This window comes from Pagrus pagrus (genome assembly GCF_965226575.1).
Source record: "Pagrus pagrus genome assembly, chromosome: 17".
NCBI classification, from domain to species: domain Eukaryota; kingdom Metazoa; phylum Chordata; class Actinopteri; order Spariformes; family Sparidae; genus Pagrus; species Pagrus pagrus.
The window spans coordinates 6,833,536-6,861,456 of NC_140201.1; the positions used below are offsets into that span (position 1 = coordinate 6,833,536).

A 27,921-nucleotide genomic window follows, 5' to 3' on the forward strand; every position below is an offset into this window, starting at 1 on the left:
GGCCTATATTGGGGAACATCTGTGATAAGCAGAATCAGTGCACAAGAAAGGAAATTGAAATAAAGAGCCTGTTGCTGTAGTATCTGTGATTTCACCCATCTCCTACTTTTCTTTGCCTGTGCCATTTGCAACTTTTTATCAGACATATTCTCGATTAGTGGCTATATTAGCTGAATGGTGTGAAAGTGACAGACAAACTGTTTTAACCTCACAACAGTTTGTATATCTGCAGTCTCGAGGCTCCCAGTTTCAATCACTAGTGAGAAGGAAACCAGATGAACTCATGAACAAAAAAATGAAGAACATCTTCTCTGGATTATTCAAACGATCTTATCATATGTGTATCATTAACACAATATCAGCATTTCACTTTTTAATATCACATTCATTGTGAATATCGCAGCATTGCGACACCCCTTGTTCAAACTGTAATAAATTGCTGTAGAAGTTCTTGAAGCTCAGCAGCCAAACACCTTTTTTGCATCCAGGATTCATCATTTTCATGTAAAGTAAGTAAAATTACAGCGTCGCAGCTACGATCCTATGACAGAACTGAAATTTTAAAGGAGAATAGTGCATTTGGGGAAAACAAAAACAATAGAAAGGGTTCTGTGGAGGCTTAAAGTCGACAGGACACTGGGGGAGAAGGGCATTTAATAATATCATCCTGTCTAAAGACATCTTCTCTTATGTACTTTTGAAACCATGGCTCTCATTTAATGTATTCTCTCTACACTCAAATGACAGATACATGATATTTTTCTTGGTTTGTCAGATCAGCTTCTCCAAATCTCCTTACAATTCGTTCCAAAGTCTTTGTGTGCGTCATATGAAAACACCTGTATGTTTATCAGCAGTTTGTCCTGAGAGGAACACTCTGTCCTATCAGTTAGTCCGGACTGAAGCGCTGCATAAGGAAACGTAACATTCCTCTGTGGAGATAATCTGCAGGTCAGATGGCACAGCTCGATCAAAGTCCTGCTCACATCTCGCTGACCTATAAACGTCTGACAACACTGATCAGTCGATATAAAGTTGAGAGCATTCAAGTGAGTCAGTGTGTTTACTCTGTGATTCTTCAGTGTTCAACAGAAACAAATCAGTATTTGTACTGTATGACACAACAGAGTGAAACAGTCACAGTCGAGTATCTTATCTGCTGATATTTCTTCGAGTGTTGAAGTTTCTGTGTCATAACTCATCAATGTGTTTACACTGGTTACACAAATCCACGTCTCCTGAGTGTTTCACACTAATCTTAATTTAATTTGTTCAACAGATAATGTGCATTTATTCTCATGGGTTTATACAGAGTCTGACGTCATGTAGAAGTATATGTTTTTGTGATTGTCCTTCCTAAGTTTGTTCAATAACTTATATAACACTGAATTTTTTCGGACAGAATTTTCCTATTCAAATTGTTCGGTTTAGTATCAGTTTATATCTGATCAGCAGCAATGAACAGCAGTAACCAAAGTAGTAAATTCTTCATTGTATGTGCTATAATATAATTTTTTTTAGCCATGCTAGCTGCTTAATATCAGTCTGTCTTTCCACCACTTTGCATTTAAATTTCGTACAGACCTTCATGGTCCCTGGAGGATGAACTCCACTGAATTTGGTGATCTTCTGACTTTTTCTCAGAAGGGTGACGTTGCCATTTCTCTCAAGATGAATTTCAGCAACTCTCTGATCCACTGACTTTACATGAAGCGCAATCATCAGGTCAAAATAATAATGTGTCCAATAACTTCAAAATATCTGCAAAGCTGGTGACTTTCCCACCAGCCTCAGCTGCACTTTGTGCTAATTAGCAAATGTTAGCATGCTTACCTGCGAAACTAAAACTAATAAACGTGTGAAACACAACACCTGCTTAACTAGGGTGACCATATTTTGATTACCAAAAACCAGGACACTCGGCCCAGCAACGAGATATGATACTCAAAATCCACTCAAAGATGCCTTAAAATGAACATACTGTACATTTAAAGTATGCCTCCTCTGTATGGATATAAAATGTATATATTACAAACAAAATACTATCTATAACCAAAGACACACATTCAGACATGCTTCTCAGAGGTTACTTAACATGTTTTATTACATTATTTATTATTTATATTTATTGTTTCAAAAACAACAAATGAAATAATGATAGAAATAATGTCTCTTCTGTATTAGAAAAATAAATAATAATAAATAACTGAAAAATACCTCTGCATCAATCCAACTACTACACTCACTTCGCACACTTTTTTTTATGTTTTTCGGTGTCCATGTGGGCTTTGAGGTCCCTGGCACCCCCATTGGACACCGAAACATATGTACTGGGTTTGCACACAGTGCACGAAGCCTCCCACTTGCCCCGACCGGGACGGTAAGTGGGGAATTTCTTTTGTAGCTTATCGTTAAATGTGCATTTACGCTTCGGCATGATGATGCAGGCAGGAGTGCTATGGCTGTCTGCTCGCTCGTTGTGAGCGTCAATTTAATGGCCCAATGAAAAACAGGACATTTCACCATTTTATAAAAATCTCCCGGGACGGCCAGGACAGGACGTGAAAACAGGACATGTCCTGGGAAAACAGGACGTTTGGTCACCCTAGCTTAACATCAGTGTGATGTTAGATGTCATTGTGAACACGTTTGCATGCTAACAGTAGCATTCAGCTCAAACACAGACTGTTGCTGCAACAGGAAGTTGGCCATTAGCTAATCCCTGGTGATTTTATAAAGAGTTTATTATCTTAAAGGTATAGTTGGTAATCCTGTTCAGAAACACTTTTTGTTATACTGGGTGAAATGGTCTTCCCACCCTGAGAGGAGTCCGTACATAATGTGTTCAGAAAAAGGAACAAAATAAATCAGACCTCTGTGGCAGCTGCAGGCCTGTAAAAACTGACCAATCCCTCCCTCTCGGTCCGAGTTGAAAGAACCAATCAGATGCCTTCATGTCTCGTCCTGCCTGCACCCCCCTCTGCTGTTTTCACTGCACAGAAGGGTATGAAAAATAATCTGAATATAACTAGTCACTAAAGTTAATTAAATAAGCACAGAAAGGTCAGCCAACGAAATGTCAGAAAGATTGGGCCAAAGTGTTTTACTATATATCTTTAAATGTTACAATTATGGCTGAGAATGACACAATTAAACAAGTTTGCCAATTTCACATATCTGCACAATGCAAATCAGCAGCCGGTTTTCTATCCGGATGTAGCTGTTGTTGTTACCACAACGTCACCATGATTCAGTTTATTGTGAATGTCCACTCGAGCGGCCATCTTGAAGCAAGAGTGTTTCCACGTGGTTTCCATGGTAATAAGAATGGATTCTTAAAAAAAACAACATTCTGTTGTATTTCTGTTATTTCCATTCAGATGCATTCTAGAATATTGCCTTTGATCCATCAAAGCACGCATCTAGAATATTGCCTTTGATCCAGCAAGGAACCCATTATAGGAGCTTGTCTTATAAACTTCCCACATTCTCAGTCAGGCTATTCAAGTGAACAGACAGAGAGAGATCGACAGAGCCAATATGAACGAATACGGAACACCATACCCACAGTGCCACAACCCTGAGACACAACATTCAGGTGCACTTGGGGACGCTAATTTTATAAGTGGCCCAGTCCAAGACGAAACGCTTTGGACTGTCCAATACGGATTGCTTTGGACACCATACCCAGTGTTTCACAACCCTGAGACACAACATTCAGGTGTAGCTGAGGACACTGATTTCCAAAGCGGCCCAGTCCAAGACGGAACGCTTTGGATTGTCCAAGATGGAACGCTTTGGATACCATACCCACAGTGCCACAACCCTGAGACACAACATTCAGGTGCAGTTGAGGACACTGATTTCCAAAGCGGCCCAGTCCAAGATGGAACGCTTTGGCCACCATACCCAGATTTCCACAACCCTGAGACACAATATTCAGGTGCAGTTGAGGACACTGATTTCCAAAGCGGCCCAGTCCAAGACGGAACGCTTTGGACACCATACCCACAATGCCACAACCCTGAGACACAACAGGCCACAAGTCCTGTGCCTGGGCTCCAGGTTCAGCAGCCTGGGACCAGTGAGACAGAGCAGACCATGATCTGCATCTCTGAGCTAGATTTTCATCAGCTCATAAACAAAAAGGCAGAGTGCATCGACAAGCTTCGGAGCGAGAATGAGGCCTTAGAAACACAGATGCAGGTGTTAAAGGAAACACTCGAGAGAAGCAAGGCTGTCCATGATGAGGTTGAGATGAAAAGGAAGAACACCATCAAGGACCTGGAGTTTGAACTGTCAGAAAAGAAGGCGACCGAAGCTGAAGAGCTCTCTAAAGTACAGCAGCTTGAGGAGGCTCTTCAGCAGCAAAAAGAGAGCCAAAATGACCTCAACAAGTGCATGGTCCAGTTGAAAGAAGAGAACAACTTATTGAAGGCAGCACTCGCCCAGACACGGACTGAGTTGGAGAGTCTTCAGCTGGAGCGGCAGGAGAGGGAGGCAGAGTGCATCTCCAAGTTTCAGAGCAAGAATGAGGCTTTAGAAACTCAGATGCAGGTGTTAAAGGAAACACTCACAAGAAACAAGGCTGTCCATGGAGAGGCTGAGATGGAGAGGATGAATACCATCGAGGACTTGGAGTTTCAGCTGTCAGAGAAGAAGGCGACTGAAGCTGAAGCGCTCTCTAAAGTACAGCAGCTTGAAGAGAGCCAGAATGACCTCAACAAGTGCGTGGTCCAGATGAACAAGGAAAACAACGTACTGAAGGCTGCACTCAACCAGACAGAGAGTGAGTTGGAGAGTCTTCAGCTGGAGCGGCAGGAGGAGAAGGCCAATCTCATCCAGTCCCTCAGTGAAATCCAACACACCCTGGAGGTTGAGGAGAAAACTCGGGAGACAAAATTGAATGATATGGCAGAGAAGGTCCGCATCCTAGTCGAGCAAACGAAGAAGCCGAAAAAACCTTCTGTGTGGAAAAGAGTCAAAGGGTTATTTAAGAGATCCTGAGGACAATTTGCCAGCCTACGTCATACACAACCAAGTCATCCTGCAACTATCTTGTTACCCCCAACTCCCTCCATCCTACCAAAATGGCAAAACAGTCAAAAAACGGAACTGGCCCAAGTTTCTGCTCCATTTTTGCTATCTGAGGTTTTCCCTGAGCTTCTATGGGTTTTCTCCGGGTGCTCCGGTTAACCTACTTTCATTGAAGAAATTCTTCAATGAATTAAAAAAACTTTAAATTAGTGCAGGCTGCAAAAAAATGAGAACATCAGCACGACTCAGATAGCAAAATTGAAGCAGACCAGATCTGGCCTACACCATATATGTCCATCCAGCCAACATACCACCTGGAATGATGGCACTTGGACAGTCCACTTCTGTTTGCCAGATCTGAGCCACGAGCAGGCCATATGAAGGACTACTTCTCGAGTGTAAAACCGACAGTCAAAAAACTGGAACTGGCCCAAGTTTCTGCTCCATTTTTGCTATCTGGAGTTTTCCCTGAGCTTCTATGGGTTTTCTCCGGGTGCTCCGGTTAACCTACTTTCAGTGAAGAAGAAATTCTTCACTGAATAAAAAAAAGTTAAATTAGTTCAGGCTGCAAAAAAATGAGAACATCAGCACGCCTCAGATAGCAAAATTGTAGCAGACCAGATCTGGCCTACACCATATATGTCCATCCAGCCCACATACCACCTGGAATAATGGCGCTTGGACAGTCCACTTCTGTTTGCCAGATCTGAGCCACGAGCAGGCCGTATGAAGGACTACTTCTCGAGTGTAAAACTGACAGTCAAAAAAACTGGAACTGGACCACGTTTCTGCTCCATTTTTGCTATCTGGGGTTTTCCCTGAGCTTCTATGGGTTTTCTCCGGGTGCTCCGGTTAACCTACTTTCAGTGAAGAAGAAATTCTTCAATGAATAAAAAAAAGTTAAATTAGTTCAGGCCGCAAAAAAATGAGAACATCAGCACAACTCAGATAGCAAAATTGTAGCAGACCAGATCTGGCCTACACCATATATGTCCATCCAGCCCACATACCACCTGGAATGATGGCACTTGGACAGTCCACTTCTGTTTGCCAGATCTGAGCCATGAGCAGGCCATATGAAGGACCATTTCTCAAGTGTAAAAATGACCCTGGTCCGCGCAAATATACAAGCACAAATGCGCATACACACCCAGCCATCCGAGGAGAGGGGATTTCTCTTTGAATTGCCTTTCCCGAGGTTTCTTCCTGTGTCCTTTCAAGGTAGTTTTAAGGTTCACAGGGAGTTTTTCCTCGTCTTCTTAGAGAGCTCGGGCTGGGTACCTGTTCCTGATCCTGGTCTGCAAGGCCTACTGGAATACCATCAGGAACAAAAGTAATACTATCATTAAATTGGCATAACAAAAAATAGCATGCATTAAAATCAAATCAAATTATTGAAATAAATTCTAAACAGTTTTAAGTATAACTATCTCACATTCAGTACAGTCTGTTACTGTGTTCTGTCTGCACAGTTAAAAAGAAGAATACTATCTAAAAATGTCTGCATATGATCCAACAATATTCTCTTCCTTCATGTTTAATTCTCAAATCTGACAATGTTGGACATCTTCAATCAAATAAATATTGTGCAAATGAGGATTTAAGAGTGTTCTGATGTTCCTTTAACTCAAAGATTTAACTGTTATAACTTTGAGCTTTGGGATTACTGTAAATATGCTCTATTTATATACTTTTCTGCCTGCACTGCAAATGTTTGACTTGTTTGGTGTTTTGAGGTTTATCTTAGTCCTCTGTTGTGGAAACACAGAAGCACTTGACACCGTGTCATATAAGAACATAGTTTATTATCTTAAGGAGAAGAGTCTTCTCAGCACATAAAGGAACACTTCATACTTCATTTTATCATAAAAAACATTCAAAATCAACACATCGGGACATACGATTGTTTTCACTGCACAGTAGGGTATGAAAAATTAGGGGGGCAACCACCATTCCGACATGTCGCCATTCCGACATGAGGCCCTAATTGTCGGAATGGCAACACTTATACCTTTAATTAAACGTCCCACCATTCTGACAAATTTTTCCTCCTAAGGTCGGAATGGCGGTATTTTTTCGTTTTTTAAACGTGTTGCCATTCCGACACATCTTTTAAAAGGGTTAAGGTTAGGGTTAGGGTTATGGGTTGGGTTAGTATTAGTCTTGTCGGAATGCCGGGACGAAACTTTGTCAGAATGGCAGAACGTTCGCATGTCTGAATAGTGGTATGTCGGAATGGTGACATGTCGGAATGGCGGTATGTCGGATTTTTGGGATGTCGGAATTTTAGGATGTGGGAATGCCAGCATGTAACCGAAAAATAATCTGAAAATAACTAGTCACTAAAGTTAATTAAATAAGCACAGAAAGGTCAGCCAACGAAATGTCAGAAAGATTGGGCCAAAGTGTTTTACTATACATCTTTAAATGTTACAATTATGTAACATAATTGTAACATTTGCAGCTCCACCTTGTCCTTGGTGGAGCTGCAAGCAAGCAGCAACAGTGCGCAGCAGAGCCAAGTTTGAGACAACTTGCACTACAAAGCAAGTGAGAAAAGCAGAAAAGGAGAAAAAGACAAGAAAAGGAAATGGGAAGACCTAATAAAACCAGTGGAGCCGAATCTGAGACAATGGTGGAGGCTATGAACGCATTGAGAGAGGAGATAAAGGAAATGCTTAAGACAAGCATGACCGAAATCATGAAGAAGATGGAACCTCTCCAAAAGATGATGGCTGAAATCAAACAGCTCCAAGAAGAGAATGCAAAAAAAGACCAGCTGCTAAAGGAGCTGGGGAACAGAGTGGAGGACCTGGAACAGCAAGGGAGACTCAACGAGGTGATTGTGACGGGCCTCAAGATTAAGCATCAGACCTACGCAAAGGCAGCTGCGACGGCGACCAACTCGTTGGAGCCTGATGAATCAGATATCAAATCTGTGGAGAAACAGGTGTCTGAGTTCCACGTGGAAGTATGTCACCTCTTACCCCGGAGGAAGGACTCTGGAACACGAGCTGTCGTGCTGAGATTCACCAACAGAAAATACAAGACAGCACTGCTGAAGCAGGGCAGGAAGCTCAAAGGCTCGGACGTCTACATCAACGAGAATCTCACCAGAAAGAATGCGAGCATCGCCAGAAAAGCTCGACAACTGAAGAAAGGAGGCAAGATCCAACACACCTGGACGGCGAACTGCAGAATCTACATCAAAACGAATGGATCTTCATCAGAAGACGTCAAAATAATGCAAATCAGGAGTGAGGAAGAACTGGACAAATTCAACAATTAAGGTATGGCTGACGATCTCTCCATAACTACAGAGCAACAAAGGTTAAGGGTTCTTACACAGTACAAAAAGACAATGAATATAACAGAGAGGATTGCCACACATGAAAATGTGGAGCTGATAACACATCAACATGTGAAACACACCTTAACAGACCCGAATGAAGGAATCGACCCGGAAAATCACTTCTACTGTAACATGACTGAGAAATGCCAATACTACACGGATGAGAAATACAATGGGAGCATTGAGATGGAGGGGAAACTGTCTCTCATTCACTTTAATAGCCGGAGTCTATATACCAACTTTGACCACATCAAGGAATACCTACACCACTTCAAAAATCCTTTCAACATCATTGCGGTGTCGGAAACATGGATTAATGAAGACAAAGGCGCAGATTTTTGCCTGGAAGGATATAAGCTTGTTTGTGTGAACAGAAGAAACAAAGGTGGAGGTGGAGTGGCCCTTTTCATTGACAATAACATCAAGTTCGAGACGGTACAAAATATGTCTATAGCTGTTGAATATTTAATGGAATGTGTGACAATTGAAATCTGTATTGCAAAAGGTAGAAATATATTGATAAGTTGTGTTTACAAAGCACCAGACTCCAAGATAGATGATTTCAATGAATGTGTGGGTGGGATATTCTCAGAAACTAGCCAAAAGAGGGTATTCATCTGTGGTGATGTAAATATTGACCTACTTAACCCAAAAAATAATACGATGATAGATGAGTTTACCAATACGATGTATTCGATGGGCCTACAACCTCTCATTACACGACCAAGTAGAATCACTACCCACAGTGCCACTTTAATCGATAACATTTTCACTAATATTATGGGGAACGACATAACAAGCGGACTACTGATAAATGACATAAGTGACCACCTACCAATCTTTGCTATCTATGACTGGAAACACACTGTGAGAAGAATACAGACCAACTGTACGTATAGAAGGGTTAGGAATGACAAAGGATTGAATACACTAAAAAATGAATTAATAAGGCAAAACTGGAGCAGTGTTTACAATACAACAGATGTGAATGATGCATATGATGCCTTTTTGCATATATTTAAAACATTGTATGACAAGCACTGTCCGGTAGAAAAAAGAAAAACTAAACAGAGCAAAGACATGAAACCTTGGCTGACAAAAACATTGATAAATGCCTGCAAGAAGAAAAACACCCTGTACAGACAATACATAACATTAAGGACGGACCAGGCAGAAATGAGATACAAACGATACAGAAACAAACTAAATAATATCCTAAATAATCACAAAAAAGAATATTACAGTAATCTACTAGCAGAAAACAGGAACTATACCAAAAAACTATGGGATATTCTAAATGATGTGATCAAGAACAAAAACTCAAAACCCAGCTACCCTCCCTACTTTAAGGATAATAATATGAAAGAAGACAATATGGAAATCATAGCAGAAAGATTCAACAACTTCTTTGTTAATGTGGGGCCAGATCTAGCCAAGGACATTCCTGACTCACCCCTACACTGGGACCACTTTGATAAGGACAGAGGCAGAAATCCCAGCACAATGTTTCTCACACCAGTGAAGGACACAGAGATTAGACACCTGGTCAACAAATGCGTATCCAAAACATCCACCGATGTCAATGACCTCGACATGAAGCTAATAAAGACAGTTTTAGATGGAATCATTTCACCTCTCACATATATCTGCAACCTGTCATTCCAAACTGGAGTATTTCCTACCAAAATGAAAGTTGCAAAAGTGGTCCCACTGTACAAGAAAGGTGATATACATGAATTTACAAATTACAGACCAGTCTCAATACTGCCGCAACTGTCTAAAATCCTAGAGAAATTATTTAACAATAGACTAGATAGCTTTATCAACAAACATAATCTATTATACGATAGCCAATATGGATTCAGAACAAAACACTCAACTGCTCTAGCTCTAACGGAATCTGTGGAATTCATCACTGATGCTATTGACCAAAAATTACACTCAATAGGTATCTTTATAGATCTAAAAAAGGCATTTGACAGAATTAACCATGATATTTTGGTAGCTAAACTGGAAAGATATGGTGTTAGAGGCATAGTGTTGACGTGGGTCAAGAGCTACCTACACAAGAGATCCCAATATGTTAAAATGGGAGAGAACTCATCAACTTGTTTGGAGATAGTCTGTGGGGTCCCGCAGGGGTCGGTACTGGGTCCAAAGCTGTTTATACTATATATAAATGATATATACAAAGTAACCAATATTTTGAAATTAATATTATTCGCAGATGATACAAATATTTTTTGTTCGGGGAACGATTTGAACCAATTAGTGGAAACAGTCAATAATGAAATGGCCAAGCTCCACTTGTGGTTCAATATAAATAAACTATCACTAAATCTAGAGAAAACTAAATACATGCTATATGGGAAGAAGGGCCACAACAAGAGTATTAACATTCAAGTCAATGGAGTGAATATCGAAAGGGTCAATGAATACAAAGTGTTGGGGGTGACTATCGATGACAGGTTAAATTGGAAAACCCACATTAAACACTTAAAAAGCAAACTTGCCAGGAGTGTGTCCATACTTTGGAAGTCGCAAAAACTACCTAATCAAAAAGCACTATATCTGTTGTACTGTGCACTAGTCTCTCCACACCTACAATACTGTGCAGAGGTCTGGGGACACACGTATAAAGGTAACACACATCCCCTGCTAATGCTTCAAAAAAAGGCTTTGAGAATTCTACATTTTGCCAACTACAGGGAACACACCAATCAATTATATATCAAATCAAAATTACTCAAATTACCTGATTTAATAAACTACCGCACAGTACAAATGATGTACAAGGCTGCCAACAAAAGCCTCCCTCACAACTTACAAACACTATTCCTACATAGACAGGAGGGACACAATCTGAGAGGGAACTTTGTTTTCAGAAAGAGAAAGGTACGAACTACATTAAAGTCTTTTACCATGTCGGTCATGGGTGTCAGACAATGGAATAATCTTGATGAGGAACTCAAAAAATCTGCAAATCTGAGTGTTTTCAAAAAAAAGTATGTAAATATGATTATTGATCGTTATAAACTGAACCAAGAAGAGAGTCTGGTAAAGGTCAGAGGCAGGAATCAGCAAACGCTATGTTGAGACTACAGGGAAGACTAAACAAGTACCAACTGTACCCAAACAATAGCTGACACTGAAAAGTACAAATATCCACTTTTGTGAAGAATTCAACTGACTCTGTTAATCGAGACACAAAGGAGAATCTATTGGTCCATGATGGAGTTGCTAAACTGGTCACTGAATGCAATCGACAGAGTGTTCTCAACAAGGCGTACTGGTTCTGGTGAGCCTACATGCCCGGACGGGACCTTCATGGCCGGCTACACAATGGATGGATGGGGAAAATGGAGAGTCTTGTGCCTTGCCGTAATGGATATAGAGGACGTTGAGGACGTGTACATATTCACGTTCATGACAATCGGAATGCTCTCCCTGGGATATGGAATGTTCATGCAACTTCGGAAGCTGAGAAAGATCGCTGCCGAGCAGACCAGTGTGAGGGCTGACAACGCCAAAACTCGGAGTGCTGTGGTGGAGATGCGATCTGGCATCTCCACAATGTGCGAGTACATGGGAAAGATGCGAGCAGACGTGGCTTCTAACTATGACTGTGTTACACTCCAGGCAACAAGTAGAGACTGTTGTTCACTCATGATGGACCAATATAGACACTGTGCAGACACACACGTAGTCTGTTGACTGTCTAGAGCTGGACTGCAGCTCTGTTCACTGCATGCTGCTGTAACATGTACGTCAAAATACAAAAGAAATATAATTTGTGGAAATAATGTATTCTGTGGGTAACGGGGGCGGGACTAGATAAGCATCTGCTTCTCCCGCTTTCCCTTTCGGCCATGTGTACTACCTGATTTTAACTAAGATGATGTGTGATGATGACTGTCTAATAACATGCCGAAATAAATAAATAAATAAATAAAATAAATAAATGGCTGAGAATGACACAATTAAACAAGTTTGCCAATTTCACATATCTGCACAATGCAAATCAGCAGCCGGTTTTCTATCCGGATGTAGCTGTTGTTGTTACCACAACGTCACCATGATTCGGTTCATTAAGAATGTCCACTCAGGCGGCCATCTTGAAGCAAGAGTGTTTCCACGTGGTTTCCATGGTAATAAGAATGGATTCTTAAAAAAAAAAACCATTCTGTTGTATTTCTGTTATTTCCATTCAGATGCATTCTAGAATATTGCCTTTGATCCATCAAAGCACGCATCTAGAATATTGCCTTTGATCCAGCAAGGAACCCATTATAGGAGCTTGTCTTATAAACTTCCCACATTCTCAGTCAGGCTATTCAAGTGAACAGACAGAGAGAGATCGACAGAGCCAATATGAACGAATACAGAACACCATACCCAGTGTTTCACAACCCTGAGACACAACATTCAGGTGCACTTGGGGACGCTAATTTTATAAGTGGCCCAGTCCAAGACGAAACGCTTTGGACTGTCCAATACGGATTGCTTTGGACACCATACCCAGTGTTTCACAACCCTGAGACACAACATTCAGGTGTAGCTGAGGACACTGATTTCCAAAGCGGCCCAGTCCAAGACGGAACGCTTTGGATTGTCCAAGATGGAACGCTTTGGATACCATACCCACAGTGCCAGAACCCTGAGACACAACATTCAGGTGCAGTTGAGGACACTGATTTCCAAAGCGGCCCAGTCCAAGATGGAACGCTTTGGTCACCATTCCCACAGTGCCACAACCCTGAGACACAACATTCAGGTGCAGTTGAGGACACTGATTTCCAAAGCGGCCCAGTCCAAGACGGAACGCTTTGGACACCATACCCACAATGCCACAACCCTGAGACACAACAGGCCACAAGTCCTGTGCCTGGGCTCCAGGTTCAGCAGCCTGGGACCAGTGAGACAGAGCAGACCATGATCTGCATCTCTGAGCTAGATTTTCATCAGCTCATAAACAAAAAGGCAGAGTGCATCGACAAGCTTCGGAGCGAGAATGAGGCCTTAGAAACACAGATGCAGGTGTTAAAGGAAACACTCGAGAGAAGCAAGGCTGTCCATGATGAGGTTGAGATGAAGAGGAAGAACACCATCAAGACCCTAGAGTGTAAACTGTCAGAGAAGAAGGCGACCGAAGCTGAAGAGCTCTCTAAAGTACAGCAGCTTGAGGAGGCTCTTCAGCAGCAAAAAGAGAGCCAAAATGACCTCAACAAGTGCGTGGTCCAGATGAAAGAGGAGAACAACTTATTGAAGGCAGCACTCGCCCAGACACGGACTGAGTTGGAGAGTCTTCAGCTGGAGCGGCAGGAGAGGGAGGCAGAGTGCATCTCCAAGTTTCAGAGCAAGAATGAGGCTTTAGAAACTCAGATGCAGGTGTTAAAGGAAACACTCACAAGAAACAAGGCTGTCCATGAAGAGGCTGAGATGGAGAGGATGAATACCATCGAGGACCTGGAGTTTCAGCTGTCAGAGAAGAAGGCGACTGAAGCTGAAGCGCTCTCTAAAGTACAGCAGCTTGAGGAGGCTCTTCAGCAGCAAAAAGAGAGCCAGAATGACCTCAACAAGCGCGTGGTCCAGATGAACAAGGAAAACAACGTACTGAAGGCTGCACTCAACCAGACAGAGAGTGAGTTGGAGAGTCTTCAGCTGGAGCGGCAGGAGGAGAAGGCCAATCTCATCCAGTCCCTCAGTGAAATCCAACACACCCTGGAGGTTGAGGAGAAAACTCGGGAGACAAAATTTAATGATATGGCAGAGAAGGTCCGCATCCTAGTCGAGCAAACGAAGAAGCCGAAAAAACCTTCTGTGTGGAAAAGAGTCAAAGGGTTATTTAAGAGATCCTGAGGACAATTTGCCAGCCTACATCATACACAACCAAGTCATCCTGCAACTATCTTGTTACCCCCAACTCCCTCCATCCTACCAAAATGGCAAAACAGTCAAAAAAACGGAACTGGCCCAAGTTTCTGCTCCATTTTTGCTATCTGAGGTTTTCCCTGAGCTTCTATGGGTTTTCTCCGGGTGCTCCGGTTAACCTACTTTCATTGAAGAAATTCTTCAATGAATTAAAAAAAACTTTAAATTAGTTCAGGCTGCAAAAAAATGAGAACATCAGCACGACTCAGATAGCAAAATTGTAGCAGACCAGATCTGGCCTACACCACATATGTCCATCCAGCCCACATACCACCTGGAATGATGGCACTTGGACAGTCCATTTCTGTTTGCCAGATCTGAGCCACGAGCAGGCCGTATGAAGGACTACTTCTCGAGTGTAAAACTGACAGTCAAAAAACTGGAACTGGATCAAGTTTCTGCTCCATTTTTGCTATCTGGGGTTTTCCCTGAGCTTCTATGGGTTTTCTCCAGGTGCTCCGGTTAACCTACTTTCAGTGAAGAAGAAATTCTTCAATGAATAAAAAAAAGTTAAATTAGTTCAGGCCGCAAAAAAATGAGAACATCAGCACAACTCAGATAGCAAAATTGTAGCAGACCAGATCTGGCCTACACCACATATGTCCATCCAGCCCACATACCACCTGGAATGATGGCACTTGGACAGTCCACTTCTGTTTGCCAGATCTGAGCCACGAGCAGGCCGTATGAAGGACCATTTCTCGAGTGTAAAAATGACCCTGGTCCGCGCAAATATACAAGCACAAATGCGCATACACACCCAGCCATCCGAGGAGAGGGGATTTCTCTTTGAATTGCCTTTCCCGAGGTTTCTTCCTGTGTCCTTTCAAGGTAGTTTTAAGGTTCACAGGGAGTTTTTCCTCGTCTTCTTAGAGAGCTTGGGCTGGGTACCTGTTCCTGATCCTGGTCTGCAAGGCCTACTGGAATACCATCAGGAACAAAAATAACACTATCATTAAATTGGCATAACAAAAAATAGCATGCATTAAAATCAAATCAAATTATTGAAATAAATTCTAAACAGTTTTAAGTATAACTATCTCACATTCAGTACAGTCTGTTACTGTGTTCTGTCTGCACAGTTAAAAAGAAGAATACTATCTAAAAATGTTTGCATATGATCCAACAATATTCTCTTCCTTCATGTTTAATTCACAAATCTGACAATGTTGGACATCTTCAATCAAATAAATATTGTGCAAATGAGGATTTAAGAGTGTTCTGATGTTCCTTTAACTCAAAGATTTAACTGTTATAACTTTGAGCTTTGGGATTACTGTAAATATGCTCTATTTATATACTTTTCTGCCTGCACTGCAATTGTTTGACTTGTTTGGTGTTTTGAGGTTTATCTTAGTCCTCTGTTGTGGAAACACAGAAGCACTTGACACTGTGTCATATAAGAACATAGTTTATTATCTTAAGGAGAAGAGTCTTCTCAGCACATAAAGGAACACTTCATGCTTCATTTTATCATAAAAAACATTCAAAATCAACACATCGGGACATACGATTGTTTTCACTGCACAGTAGGGTATGAAAAATTAGGGGGGCAACCACCATTCCGACATGTCGCCATTCCGACATGAGGCCCTAATTGTCGGAATGGCAACACTTATACCTTTAATTAAACGTCCCACCATTCTGACAAATTTTTCCTCCTAAGGTCGGAATGGCGGTATTTTTTCGTTTTTTAAACGTGTTGACATTCCGACACATCTTTTAAAAGGGTTAAGGTTAGGGTTAGGGTTATGGGTTGGGTTAGTATTAGTCTTGTCGGAATGCCGGGACGAAACTTTGTCAGAATGGCAGAACGTTCGCATGTCTGAATAGTGGTATGTCGGAATGGTGACATGTCGGAATGGCGGTATGTCGGATTTTTGCGATGTCGGAATTTTGGGATGTGGGAATGCCAGCATGTAACCGAAAAATAATCTGAAAATAACTAGTCACTAAAGTTAATTAAATAAGCACAGAAAGGTCAGCCAACGAAATGTCAGAAAGATTGGGCCAAAGTGTTTTACTATACATCTTTAAATGTTACAATTATGGCTGAGAATGACACAATTAAACAAGTTTGCCAATTTCACATATCTGCACAATGCAAATCAGCAGCCGGTTTTCTATCCGGATGTAGCTGTTGTTGTTACCACAACGTCACCATGATTCGGTTCATTAAGAATGTCCACTCAGGCGGCCATCTTGAAGCAAGAGTGTTTCCACGTGGTTTCCATGGTAATAAGAATGGATTCTTAAAAAAAAACAACATTCTGTTGTATTTCTGTTATTTCCATTCAGGCGCATTCTAGAATATTGCCTTTGATCCATCAAAGCACGCATCTAGAATATTGCCTTTGATCCAGCAAGGAACCCATTATAGGAGCTTGTCTTATAAACTTCCCACATTCTCAGTCAGGCTATTCAAGTGAACAGACAGAGAGAGATCGACAGAGCCAATATGAACGAATACGGAACACCATACCCACAGTGCCACAACCCTGAGACACAACATTCAGGTGCAGTTGAGGACATTAATTTTATAAGGGGCCCAGTCCAAGATGGTACGCTTTGGACTGTCCAATACGGATTGCTTTGGACACCATACCCAGTGTTTCACAACCCTGAGACACAACATTCAGGTGCAGCTGAGGACACTGATTTCCAAAGCGGCCCAGTCCAAGACGGAACGCTTTGGACTGTCCAAGACGGAACGCTTTGGATACCATACCCACAGTGCCAGAACCCTGAGACACAACATTCAGGTGCAGTTGAGGACACTGATTTCCAAAGCGGTCCAGTCCAAGATGGAACGCTTTGGTCACCATACCCAGATTTCCACAACCCTGAGACACAATATTCAGGTGCAGTTGAGGACACTGATTTCCAAAGCGGTCCAGTCCAAGATGGAACGCTTTGGTCACCATACCCAGATTTCCACAACCCTGAGACACAACATTCAGGTGCAGTTGAGGACACTGATTTCGAAAGCGGTCCAGTCCAAGACGGAATGCTTTGGACACCATACCCACAATGCCATAACCCTGAGACACAACAGGCCACATTTCCTGTGCCTGGGCTCCAGGTTCAGCAGCCTGGGACCAGTGAGACAGAGCCGACCATGATCTGCATCTCTGAGCTAGATTTTCAGCAGCTCATAAACAAAAAGGCAGAGTGCATCGACAAGCTTCGGAGCGAGAATGAGGCCTTAGAAACACAGATGCAGGTGTTAAAGGAAACACTCGAGAGAAGCAAGTATGTCCATTATGAGGCTGAGATGAATAGGAAGAACACCATCAAGACCCTAGAGTTTAAACTGTCAGAGAAGAAGGCGACCGAAGCTAAAGAGCTCTCTAAAGTACAGCAGCTTGAGGAGGCTCTTCAGCAGCAAAAAGACAGCCAGAATTACCTCAACAAGTGCGTGGTCCAGATGAACAAGGAAAGCAACTTACTGGAGGCTGCACTCAACCGAGCAGAGAGTAAGTTGAAGAGTCTTCAGCTGGAGCGGCAGGAGTGGGAGGCAGAGTGCATCTCCAAGTTTCAGAGCAAGTATGAGGCTTTAGAAATTCAGATGCAGGTGTTACAGGAAACACTCACAAGAAACAAGGCTGTCCATGAAGAGGCTGAGATGGAGAGGATGAATACCATCGAGGACCTGGAGTTTCAGCTGTCAGAGAAGAAGGCGACTGAAGCTGAAGCGCTCTCTAAAGTACAGCAGCTTGAGGAGGCTCTTCAGCAGCAAAAAGAAAGCCAGAATGACCTCAACAAGTGCGTGGTCCAGATGAACAAGGAAAACAACGTACTGAAGGCTGCACTCAATCAGACAGAGAGTGAGTTGGAGAGTCTTCAGCTGGAGCGGCAGGAGGAGAAGGCCAATCTCATCCAGTCCCTCAGTGAAATCCAACACACCCTGGAGGTTGAGGAGAAAACCCGGGGGACAAAATTGAATGATATGGCAGAGAAGGTCCGCATCCTAGTCGAGCAAACGGAGAAGCCGAAACAACCTTCTGTGTGGAAAAGAGTCAAAGGGTTATTTAAGAGATCCTGAGGACAATTTGCCAGCCTACGTCATACACAACCAAGTCATCCTGCAACTATCTTGTTACCCCCAACTCCCTCCATCCTACCAAAATGGCAAAACAGTCAAAAAAACGGAACTGGTCCAAGTTTCTGCTCCATTTTTGCTATCTGAGGTTTTCCCTGAGCTTCTATGGGTTTTCTCCGGGTGCTCCGGTTAACCTACTTTCATTGAAGAAATTCTTCAATGAATTAAAAAAAACTTTAAATTAGTTCAGGCTGCAAAAAAATGAGAACATCAGCACGACTCAGATAGCAAAATTGAAGCAGACCAGATCTGGCCTACACCATATATGTCCATCCAGCCCACATACCACCTGGAATAACACTTACCTGTCCCTGATCCTGGTCTGCAAGGCCTACTGGAACACCATCAGGAACAAAAATAATACTATCATTAAATTGGCATAACAAAAAATAGCATGCAATAAAATCAAATCAAATTATTAAAATAAATTCTAAACAGTTTTAAGTATAACTATCTCACATTCAGTACAGTCTGTTACTGTGTTCTGTCTGCACAGTTAAAAAGAAGACTACTATCTAAAATTGTCTGCATATGATCCAACAATATTCTCTTCCTTCATGTTTAATTCACAAATCTGACAATGTTGGACATCTTCAATCAAATAAATATTGTGCAAATGATGATTTAAGAGTGTTCTGATGTTCCTTTAACTCAAAGATTTTACTGTTATAACTTTGAGCTGTGGGATTTTTAATCATTTGATCAAGTAGTCAATTACTGTAAATATGCTCTATTCATATACTTTTCTGCCTGCACTGCAAATGTTTGACTGGTTTGGTGTTTTGAGGTCTATCTTAGTCCTCTGTTGTGGAAACACAGAAGCACTTGACATCGTGTCATATTAGAACATACAAACATACAAACATCACGCTGCACTAGGCCCAGGGCTAATAGCATTCTTAGAGCGGTCTTAGCCCCAGGCTAAGTTAGCGTTTCTGTAGACATGGAGGTATAAAGTGTTATGAATGCTGAACTTATGACTTGTTATGTCCACCGCTTATAATTCTTTATAATCCTTGTTATAAGATGTCATGCATGATTATAAACACATATAAAGACTTTTTCAAAGCTTTACAAATGTATTATAATGTCTTCTGAATGTGTTTACAGACATGACCTTTGTAGATAGATTTGTGTTTTATCTTTTTACACACACACACACACACACACACACACACACACACCTACAACTTCAAACTTTATTAGCTTTTTTGCTTTGCTCTGAAAGCTCTCTGATGTATGATGACATGATGTAATAATATGCAATGTACATGAGGTCACCAGACAGTGATGATGTCATCTCCTACATACCACTGTGAGCACTGTTGTGATGTGGAAGCAGCCGTGACAGCACGACACTCAGAGTTTGGACTTTACTCCTGAGACTCCTCTATACAACTCGGCTGCCTATATATACTGAGCCCAGAGCTGTGCAGGACACACACTGTGTATTCAACAGCTCGCTGACTGGACGGGAAGCTCATCCACACAGGTAAAACACCAGGAGGAGGAGGAGGTCACTATTCATGTGAGATAAATATGAAAAGTAACCACAGAGAGATAATTCTGCATGTTTCTTTTCAGCACGTCAGTCATGAAGGTCCTCGTGGTGCTCGCGCTCGCTGTTTTCACCGGTGAGAAAAGTTAAATAATTTTTGTTGAAGTCAAGAAGTGAATCATTAAAGTTGGAACCAGAATTAAGACGATAGTTTTTTAAATCTCTGTTCTTTCAGCAGGTTGCAATGCCAACATCGTGTGGCAAAACCAGCCCAGGCAGCAGGTCGACATGGTGAAAGATGCTTTCTGGGACTACGTCGCCAAGGCAACCATGACCGCAGAGGACTCCCTGAAGCAGATCAGACAGTCGCAGCTGGGCAAGGAAGTCAAGTAAGTCACTTACTTAAAGGATAAGTCCACTTAAAAATTAAAATGCAGTTATTATCTACTCACCCCCACGCTGATGGAGAGTCGGATGAGGTTTTGCAGTCCACGAAACATTTCTGGAGCTTCACAGCAAAACATTGTTGCAGCTGAAGTAGATGGGGACTTGTTTTAAGATTTTAGACTAATTCAAATCTTTGTTTCTGTGTCTCTGCAGCACCCTCATCTCTGAGAGCACCGACGCCGTCAACAAGCTGACCGACGCTCTCCGCACTCAGGTTGCTCCCCTGACCCAGGACCTCATGTCCAAGTTTGCCCAGGAGGCCGAGCAGCTGAAGACACGTGTGGAGAAAGATCTGACCGCCATGGGAACCCGTCTGCAGCCCTACACCGAGGAGCTGGTGGCTGACCTCCAGAGGAAGGTGGAGGAGCTGAAGAGGGACGCCGTCCCTTACGCTAACACCATGGACCCCGAGTCCCTGAAGACTGTCCTGCTGCAGAAGAGCCAGGAGCTGAAGGTGCAGATGGATGAGAACGTGAACAGGCTGCAGGCCCAGATGGTCCCCTACACCGAGGAGATCAAGGAGAAGATGGAGCAGAGCGTGGAGGAGTTTCGCAGGAGCATGATCCCCCTGGCCCAGAGCTTTGAGAGCCAGCTGACCCAGAAAACCCAGGAGATCCAGCAGAGCCTGGTTCCACTGGGAGAGGAGCTGAGGGCCAAGCTGGACGCCGACACCCAGAACATGAAGAGGCAGCTGACTGGTCTGTGGAGGTCCTTCACCAAACTGATCCAGTAAAACGGACTCTGTTTGAAATCCTCCTCTTCCTCATCAGCTCTGTTGAATCAGGGTGGTGTTTATGGGACAGATAAAAAGTGCAATACCTCACCGTCTGTGTTTTTATGTTGAAGGATGCTCTCAAAGGAAACCTTCTGAATACTGTCAGTATTTCCTCTATTGTGTTACTGTTTACTACTGTAAGCTTTCATCTCTAAAACAGCAATAAATTAAATTAAATGTATTTTGAGTCATCACTTTCTTTGAATTAAAAAAAAGCGCTTTAAATCCAGGAATGTAACCGTTGTCGTCCAACATTTATAAGCAGAAACATTTACACATCTAGGATAGATTAACATTCCTTTATAACTCTGGTTATCTGGTGCTATTTTTAAGCTACATTATAGTGTTTATCATTATCTTGTCATTGCTGCTTTTTGCAACAGTGACTACTGTTCAAAACAAGTTAGAGGCTGCATTCAAATATCCACACCGACATACTGTTAAGTGTGCTAGAAAAGAAGATTTAGCTTGTCTTAATACATAATACGTCAAATGCAGTGTGCCAAAATAACATCACTAGTCCCATTTTGCAGTATGCAGCCAGCATGTTTCTCTGGCTCGATTAATCTTCTGTGCAGTGTGAGATTGGTCTCATTGACTGAGCCGTTGAGATAACAGAGAGGTGACAGCTCTCCGACAGATAAAAGTGCCTTCATGTCACGTAATAAAGGTGCAATGTTACGACAGAGTAGTACGCCAAGATTCAAGATTCAAGTCATTGTTCCTATCTATTATGGAAACACAGGTAACATTAAAACAGAACAATAAGGAGTGAAGCTCTTGTACGCACTGAAGGTAATAAAAGTTATGCAATTCAGAATGCAGCAGACATCTCCCTCTCTGGTGCCTCTGTTTGAAAACAAAACAAACAACAAAATAAAACACAAGTGCCCTATTGTGCACCCCATGGTAGATAAACTGCCCTCTATTGTTGCCCAATGTGCAAGAAAACATGAAGCAGTGCCCTGTAGGATTCCCCTCAGTCCTAGAAAAGATCTTTGAAGTGTTTCACCCTAAATGTGTCACAGCTTTCCGTGTGCTCGGGCCCTTTTTATTTATTTTTTTGACCCCTGCCTTTCAGACAGCCTGAAACTGTTACTGGTCTTACTTTAACTTTGCAGACAGCCACTTCCTCCTGTTGATTGGCAGTAACTATAAAATAATGTTAGTTAGTTCTGTGAATGGATAAAACATCAAACACAGAAAGACAGAGCAACCAGGAAATATGAAACAGTTGAGGGGTAGTTTCCACTTCTGCTTCACCGAAGAAAAGCTAAAAATCATCTGAATATAAAACACTTTGACAATGTTTTATCATAACAGTAACTTCTTATAATGATGATGATACCATTGTGTTACTAAAAAGTATTGTAGAAGTAAAGAGCTGTGGCAGAAATGTCCCTACTTCCAGGGTGTATGTAGAAGGGGAAAAGTCAAAGGAGGCCAAAACATCAACAACTTTATTATCGGACCAACATGTTTTGGTTTCGGTTGATGTTGTGCTGCTCACAAAAAATCTTGGTGAAAAAAATATCAAATCCAAACTTTTGAAGTAAAAGCTAAAGGCACTAAGCTGATAGAAAAACTATGAAGACAACCTTGTTGCCTAAATCCAGTGGTTAACAACCTTTTTTTGGGCTCATGACCTGTCAAAATAAAGCAATATCTACTTGCGACCCCTCATCACTGGGTGCATTTTCTTACCTTATTCAAATTATTTTTAGAGCCCTGAAGAAAAGTCTGAAAAATAGATGATATCTGTGAGGAAGAAATATGTTTTTTCTGCTTTTATATCATTTATCATCTCACAGCATCTTCGTTTTTGGTCTCCTTGAGAGAGTCCTGACACCCAGGTGAAGAGCCACAACAAAACATTAACGTCTACATATTAATGCACTGAAAAGACTTAAATGTTCTCAACAAATCTGATAAAATCTGATGGTTTTTAATGCATTCAGTGCCTCATGTCTATTTCTATTAATGCCAGCAGTGAGGGCCAAAGTTCATTTCCACACATACATGCGATAAAGTTATTTATTTATCGCCCTGTCTGCGCAGAATGTGGTTCATTTGAAAGATTGTCATCTTATAAAAGTTGTATAAATGCAGGCAGCGGCTGTTAAAGCAGATATGAATCAGATCAGCTGGACAATGAAACGATACCAGAGTCACCTTTGGCCTCTTTGCTGTGATGCTATCAGCAGCATTGAGTTTGTCAGACAGGGACAGAGTAAAAATACAAAGCTTTTCTGATTAGAGTCACATGAGTTTGGTGAAGACAGAATCCCATTTTACTAAACTGTAACTTCTCATATCAAACACTCTCATTCCTGCAAACTCTGATCAGACATTTGGGTGTTTTGCTAATTTCTGGCCTGTGCCTCGTGTGTACTTTCAGTGTGCGACGTGGAGCCAATACAACACACACAGCAATAAAAGATGACAACAACGCAGTTCATGTTGGGAACTTCGGACACAGGTCAGCAATCCTGCTGACATTTATTGGACCAAATCAATGCCTCTCAAACTGTATAAATAGTGAGTGAGGAGCTCAGTCAGCCTCGCAGACGTCACAGATCAGGATCGCTCAGGTGAGTCGCACTTTCTATAAAACTTTTACAGTCTGTTGAAGTTAACTGTATAAAATCATTCGCAACATTTATGTTTATTTGAGCTAAATGAGTGATTTAAAAAAATTACAGTTGTAATTAAGAGAAATGCTTCACTCAAGAATACAAACATGTCGAGGATTCAGATCTGACTTAAACAAAAAGTCTTCATTAATGTTAAACGGGTGAAATGTTAAGCTGATTTTAACCAAGTTATTCTTTTATATTCCAGGTCTCCGTCTTCCTGCTCATCATGAAGGTCTTCGCAGCAATCTTTGTGCTGGCTGTCCTCTCAGGTGAGTTCAGAGCTTATTGTCTGATGGAAGAAACTCCTTCAACCTTTTTTTATATTTTACATTTGTTTTTTAAACTAATCCTGACAGTTATATTTATAGATTTTACATAAAATACAATATTGTGCACAGAAGCGTTGCATCAACAGCGCTGTAAAATTTTACCTTTTCAGAGAGTATAAGTGGTCTTAATACAATTCATTCAAGTTAATTAAATCAAGAAAAATAAAGTTAAGTACGGACATTGGACAATGGGGAGGAAATTGAATGAAACAAACTAAACATAAATAAAATGATTATTAATAAAACATCACTTCAAATGATGCGTGCAAGCTTCATGGAGCAAGAAAGTTTTTACCTTTTGGGACTTTAATTTTGAAAATACTATATTCTAGGACCACCAATGCTCTCGCACTAACAATGATAATAATAAAGATAATAATAATGATATAACAGAGGAAACAAAAATAACTTCTTGTCAACTAAATGTTGAATAACAGCTAAAAGTTGTCTCTAAACTCAGTTAATGCTGGTTAGATCCCTCAGCCCAGAAATCCTCTTCTTTTGGCCTCAGCTTGTCAAAATAGAGTCACAGATTTTTATGAAGTGGCCGAAGAGAAATCATCAAATGTAATTAAACTTGTTCCAGTTTGCAGCCATTGATAATTAAACTCTGTGTTTTATCTCTCATGTCCAAACTTCCTCCATCTTTGTTTAGAAGTGAGTATTTGACATATGTGTCTCTTTCCCCACCAGGCTGCCACGCCAAAAGCCTGCCTCAGGATCAGACCCCCTGGGAGGCCACGGTCGACAAGTTCAACGCTTATTTCACAGATCTGAACACGAGGGCCGATGAGGTGGTGAGCGGCATAAAGAGCTCCCAGATCAGCAGAGAACTGGAGTGAGTTCACTTACGTCACAGTAATGAACGCAGCAACAGTTATCCAAGTCGTAAATCAGTAATACCTGATAACTGACTGCACATTTGTATGACCTCTGACTTCTATGTGGATATTTTATACACTTTATGTGCTATCAATCCACATACATGCTCTGATACACTCATAACTGATCACAACACACAATACTTCCATGTAGTCGCCGTAAAGTAAATGAACCGAATACTTTACCTGCGACCAACCAGCTTTTATCTGGGTCTTTGTGTTCTCGTCAGACTGATTCGAGTATGCTGGCATGATGAAAAAGCTTCGACACAACACTGTTAGACGTTACACAACATATATTCTGCCCTCAGCTGAGTGTGAGGAGGTTAATCAGCATGTGCCAGTGAGGTGAGACATGTAAAGAGCTGCTGACTGAGGCCTGCTGTGACTCAAGTCCACTCTTTAGATGTCTAATTTGGACTTTTATGACACTGTTGTATCTTTACTCAACCTTTCAGTTAGAATCAGTTGATTTTTGCATTGATTTCTTGGACATGGAGGTGTTCAGTACAAACAGAGCTACAGATAAATGTATATCTTTGCTCTCTACATTTTTCCAATAAAGTAATTCAGTGTAACTGTCTCGTTGCCCCAACAGCACCCTGATCCAGGACAGCATGTCTGAGCTCTCCATGTACAAAGACGACGTGCAGACCAAGCTGGCCCCGTACGCTCAGGAGGCCGGGGAGCGCATGGCCACAGACATGCAGAAACTGTCCGACAAACTCCGCGAACACATGATCGAGGCCCGGGAGCAGATGGACAAGTACAGCCAGGAGCTCCAGACCATGATGGAGCAGAACGTCGATGACGTCAGGGTCAGGGTCTCCGCCTACACCCGCAAGCTGAAGAAACGCCTCAACAAGGACACACAGGAGATCAAGAGGTGAGTGAACTGAAGCAGGGAGGAGTCGCTGCAGGCTGAAGGCTGAAGGGAAACTTTGTCCAGTAAGAGACAGTTTCTTTAACTTTTACAACAACTTTTTATCGTTTTATTGAGATTTATTGGCTCTCCTGAGAGAATTTGATTAGAAAAATTGATTTTCATTTCTCTAATACTTTAAACTTATCGATGTTGTATTGATGTTTTATTGTTGGTTTTTAATATACTGTATGTTGCCAGAAAGCAGAATTAATAGTGAGTGGATTGTCCTGATGAGGTCAACAGTTGTGATTATACTACAGCTGCAGTGATTTGTTCATTAATTTATTAGTTAATTAAATTAATCGTCAACTATTTTGATAATCGGTCAATCGTTTGAGTCATTTTTAGTCAGTTTACTTTGGTTCATATATTTGCCAAGTGAATATTAGAGTATAGATTAAATGCACTGTGGCTCTTTACACCACATGTTGTGGTCAACTCCTAAAATATGATCGATTGTTATGGATCAAACTGCCCTAAAGTATATAAAGAAGTTGATTGGCTTAAACTCAATCAGTTAAGTGCTGCTTATGTGTTAAATATACATCAATAATAATACACAAATAATGTCATATAGACATGCAAATACCTTTGATACAGTGAGAAAGTACATTTTGCAGATAATACCTCCTCCTATTACTGAAGTATTATGTTTGAATGTAGTATTTTGCACTGTGGTGGTGGTGACTGAAGTAAAGGATCTGAATACTCCTAACACTGCATTTATTCAGTAAACATCACTTTCTTTACACCAGACTTTGTGCTGAAGTTTAAAACCTGATATTTTTGAGTCCTCACTCATTAAATCTCTTCTGTCCTTCTCTCAGACAAGTTGCAGACTACGTTGACGAGTTCCAGTCCCGCACCTCAGACAACGTGGAGGAAATGAAGACCCGTCTCAACCCTTACTTCGCTCAGGTGCGTGACAACGCCCAGGCAAAGATCAGCACCCTGAACGACCTGCTGAGGTCTCAGGTGGAGAACATGAAGGAGAAGATCCAGACCACCGCTGAGGACATCAAGGATCGCTTCGAGACAACCACTGGAGACATGAGATCCACCATGGAGGACAAGATGGAGGAGCTGAACGAGTGGTTCAAGCCTTATCTCTCCATGTTCTCAATGTAATCTGGACTTTTTGTTTATCCGCCACTGTCTGTATTAGTACCACCTTAACGGATTAATGAGACTCACAGGGAAGTCTCTGCTTCATCACAAATGTCCACCATCAGTCTAAATGTGTGTCTGTCACTGAAGGTAACCTTCAATAAAAACAAGCTGCTCACATTTGTGTAGAAAATCATTGATCATCAATAATGTGCACAAACATGTTCACTAAGTCCTCCTGCACAGGTTTCTTCAGTTCTTTTAAACATGTAAAATTATTGAAACTAGAATACTTCTTTGAGACAAATAATCACAGAAATGATTTAATTTAGCTCAGTTATTTGTAATTAAAGAAGTATTTTGGAGTACAGCAACAGGATTTTGCATTATTCTTTAAGAAAATCCATGATGTGAACTGGGAGGGTGAAGGTGAGCTGGCATCTTTAGTGAGATGTGTGACTGAACAAAACAACACCAGAGAAAAATCATGACAGTGTCCATTCTTGAAAAACTATTGTATTAGAAACTATTTTCACAGATCAATATAAATTCACAGAATGTATCTTACCTGTTTCTGTTTCTTCAGTCCAGCAAAGACGATCGTGTTAACCTTGTAGAAAAGAAACAGAGTTTGAGATGCAGTAAAATGCAAAGCACCACTCATTACAGACAGAGCTGCTCACATTCATGGACGTTAAAGAAGTCTTTCAAATCAAATGAGTTTTCATCTTCAGACCACAATAGATATCTTATATCAAAAACAATATCTGAGAAAAGGTAATGTAGGTACAAACTTAACATCTTGGGCATTAAAGGTCCAGTGTGAAGGATTTAGGGGCAGGAATGGAATATAATACTCATAATTATGTTTTTATTAGTGTATAATCACCTGAAACTAAGA

At 41.4% G+C, this 27,921-nt stretch overlaps 2 protein-coding genes across 2 annotated transcripts; both read left to right on the forward strand.

The window, feature by feature from the left end:
• The first annotated feature begins 19,832 nt into the window (after nucleotides 1-19,832).
• Nucleotides 19,833-21,323, forward strand: LOC311272611 (uncharacterized protein). The gene is made up of 4 exons (XM_084379144.1): nucleotides 19,833-19,914; nucleotides 20,007-20,056; nucleotides 20,159-20,309; nucleotides 20,521-21,323. The coding sequence occupies exons 2-4, from the start codon at nucleotides 20,017-20,019 to the stop codon at nucleotides 21,098-21,100; spliced, it is 771 nt and encodes a 256-aa protein (XP_084235270.1). The 5' UTR covers nucleotides 19,833-19,914; nucleotides 20,007-20,016; the 3' UTR covers nucleotides 21,101-21,323.
• Nucleotides 21,324-23,691: 2,368 nt separating this feature from the next.
• Nucleotides 23,692-27,200, forward strand: apoea (apolipoprotein Ea). The gene is made up of 5 exons (XM_084379287.1): nucleotides 23,692-23,733; nucleotides 23,984-24,047; nucleotides 24,801-24,945; nucleotides 25,587-25,874; nucleotides 26,741-27,200. The coding sequence occupies exons 2-5, from the start codon at nucleotides 24,005-24,007 to the stop codon at nucleotides 27,039-27,041; spliced, it is 777 nt and encodes a 258-aa protein (XP_084235413.1). The 5' UTR covers nucleotides 23,692-23,733; nucleotides 23,984-24,004; the 3' UTR covers nucleotides 27,042-27,200.
• Nucleotides 27,201-27,921: the final 721 nt, after the last annotated feature.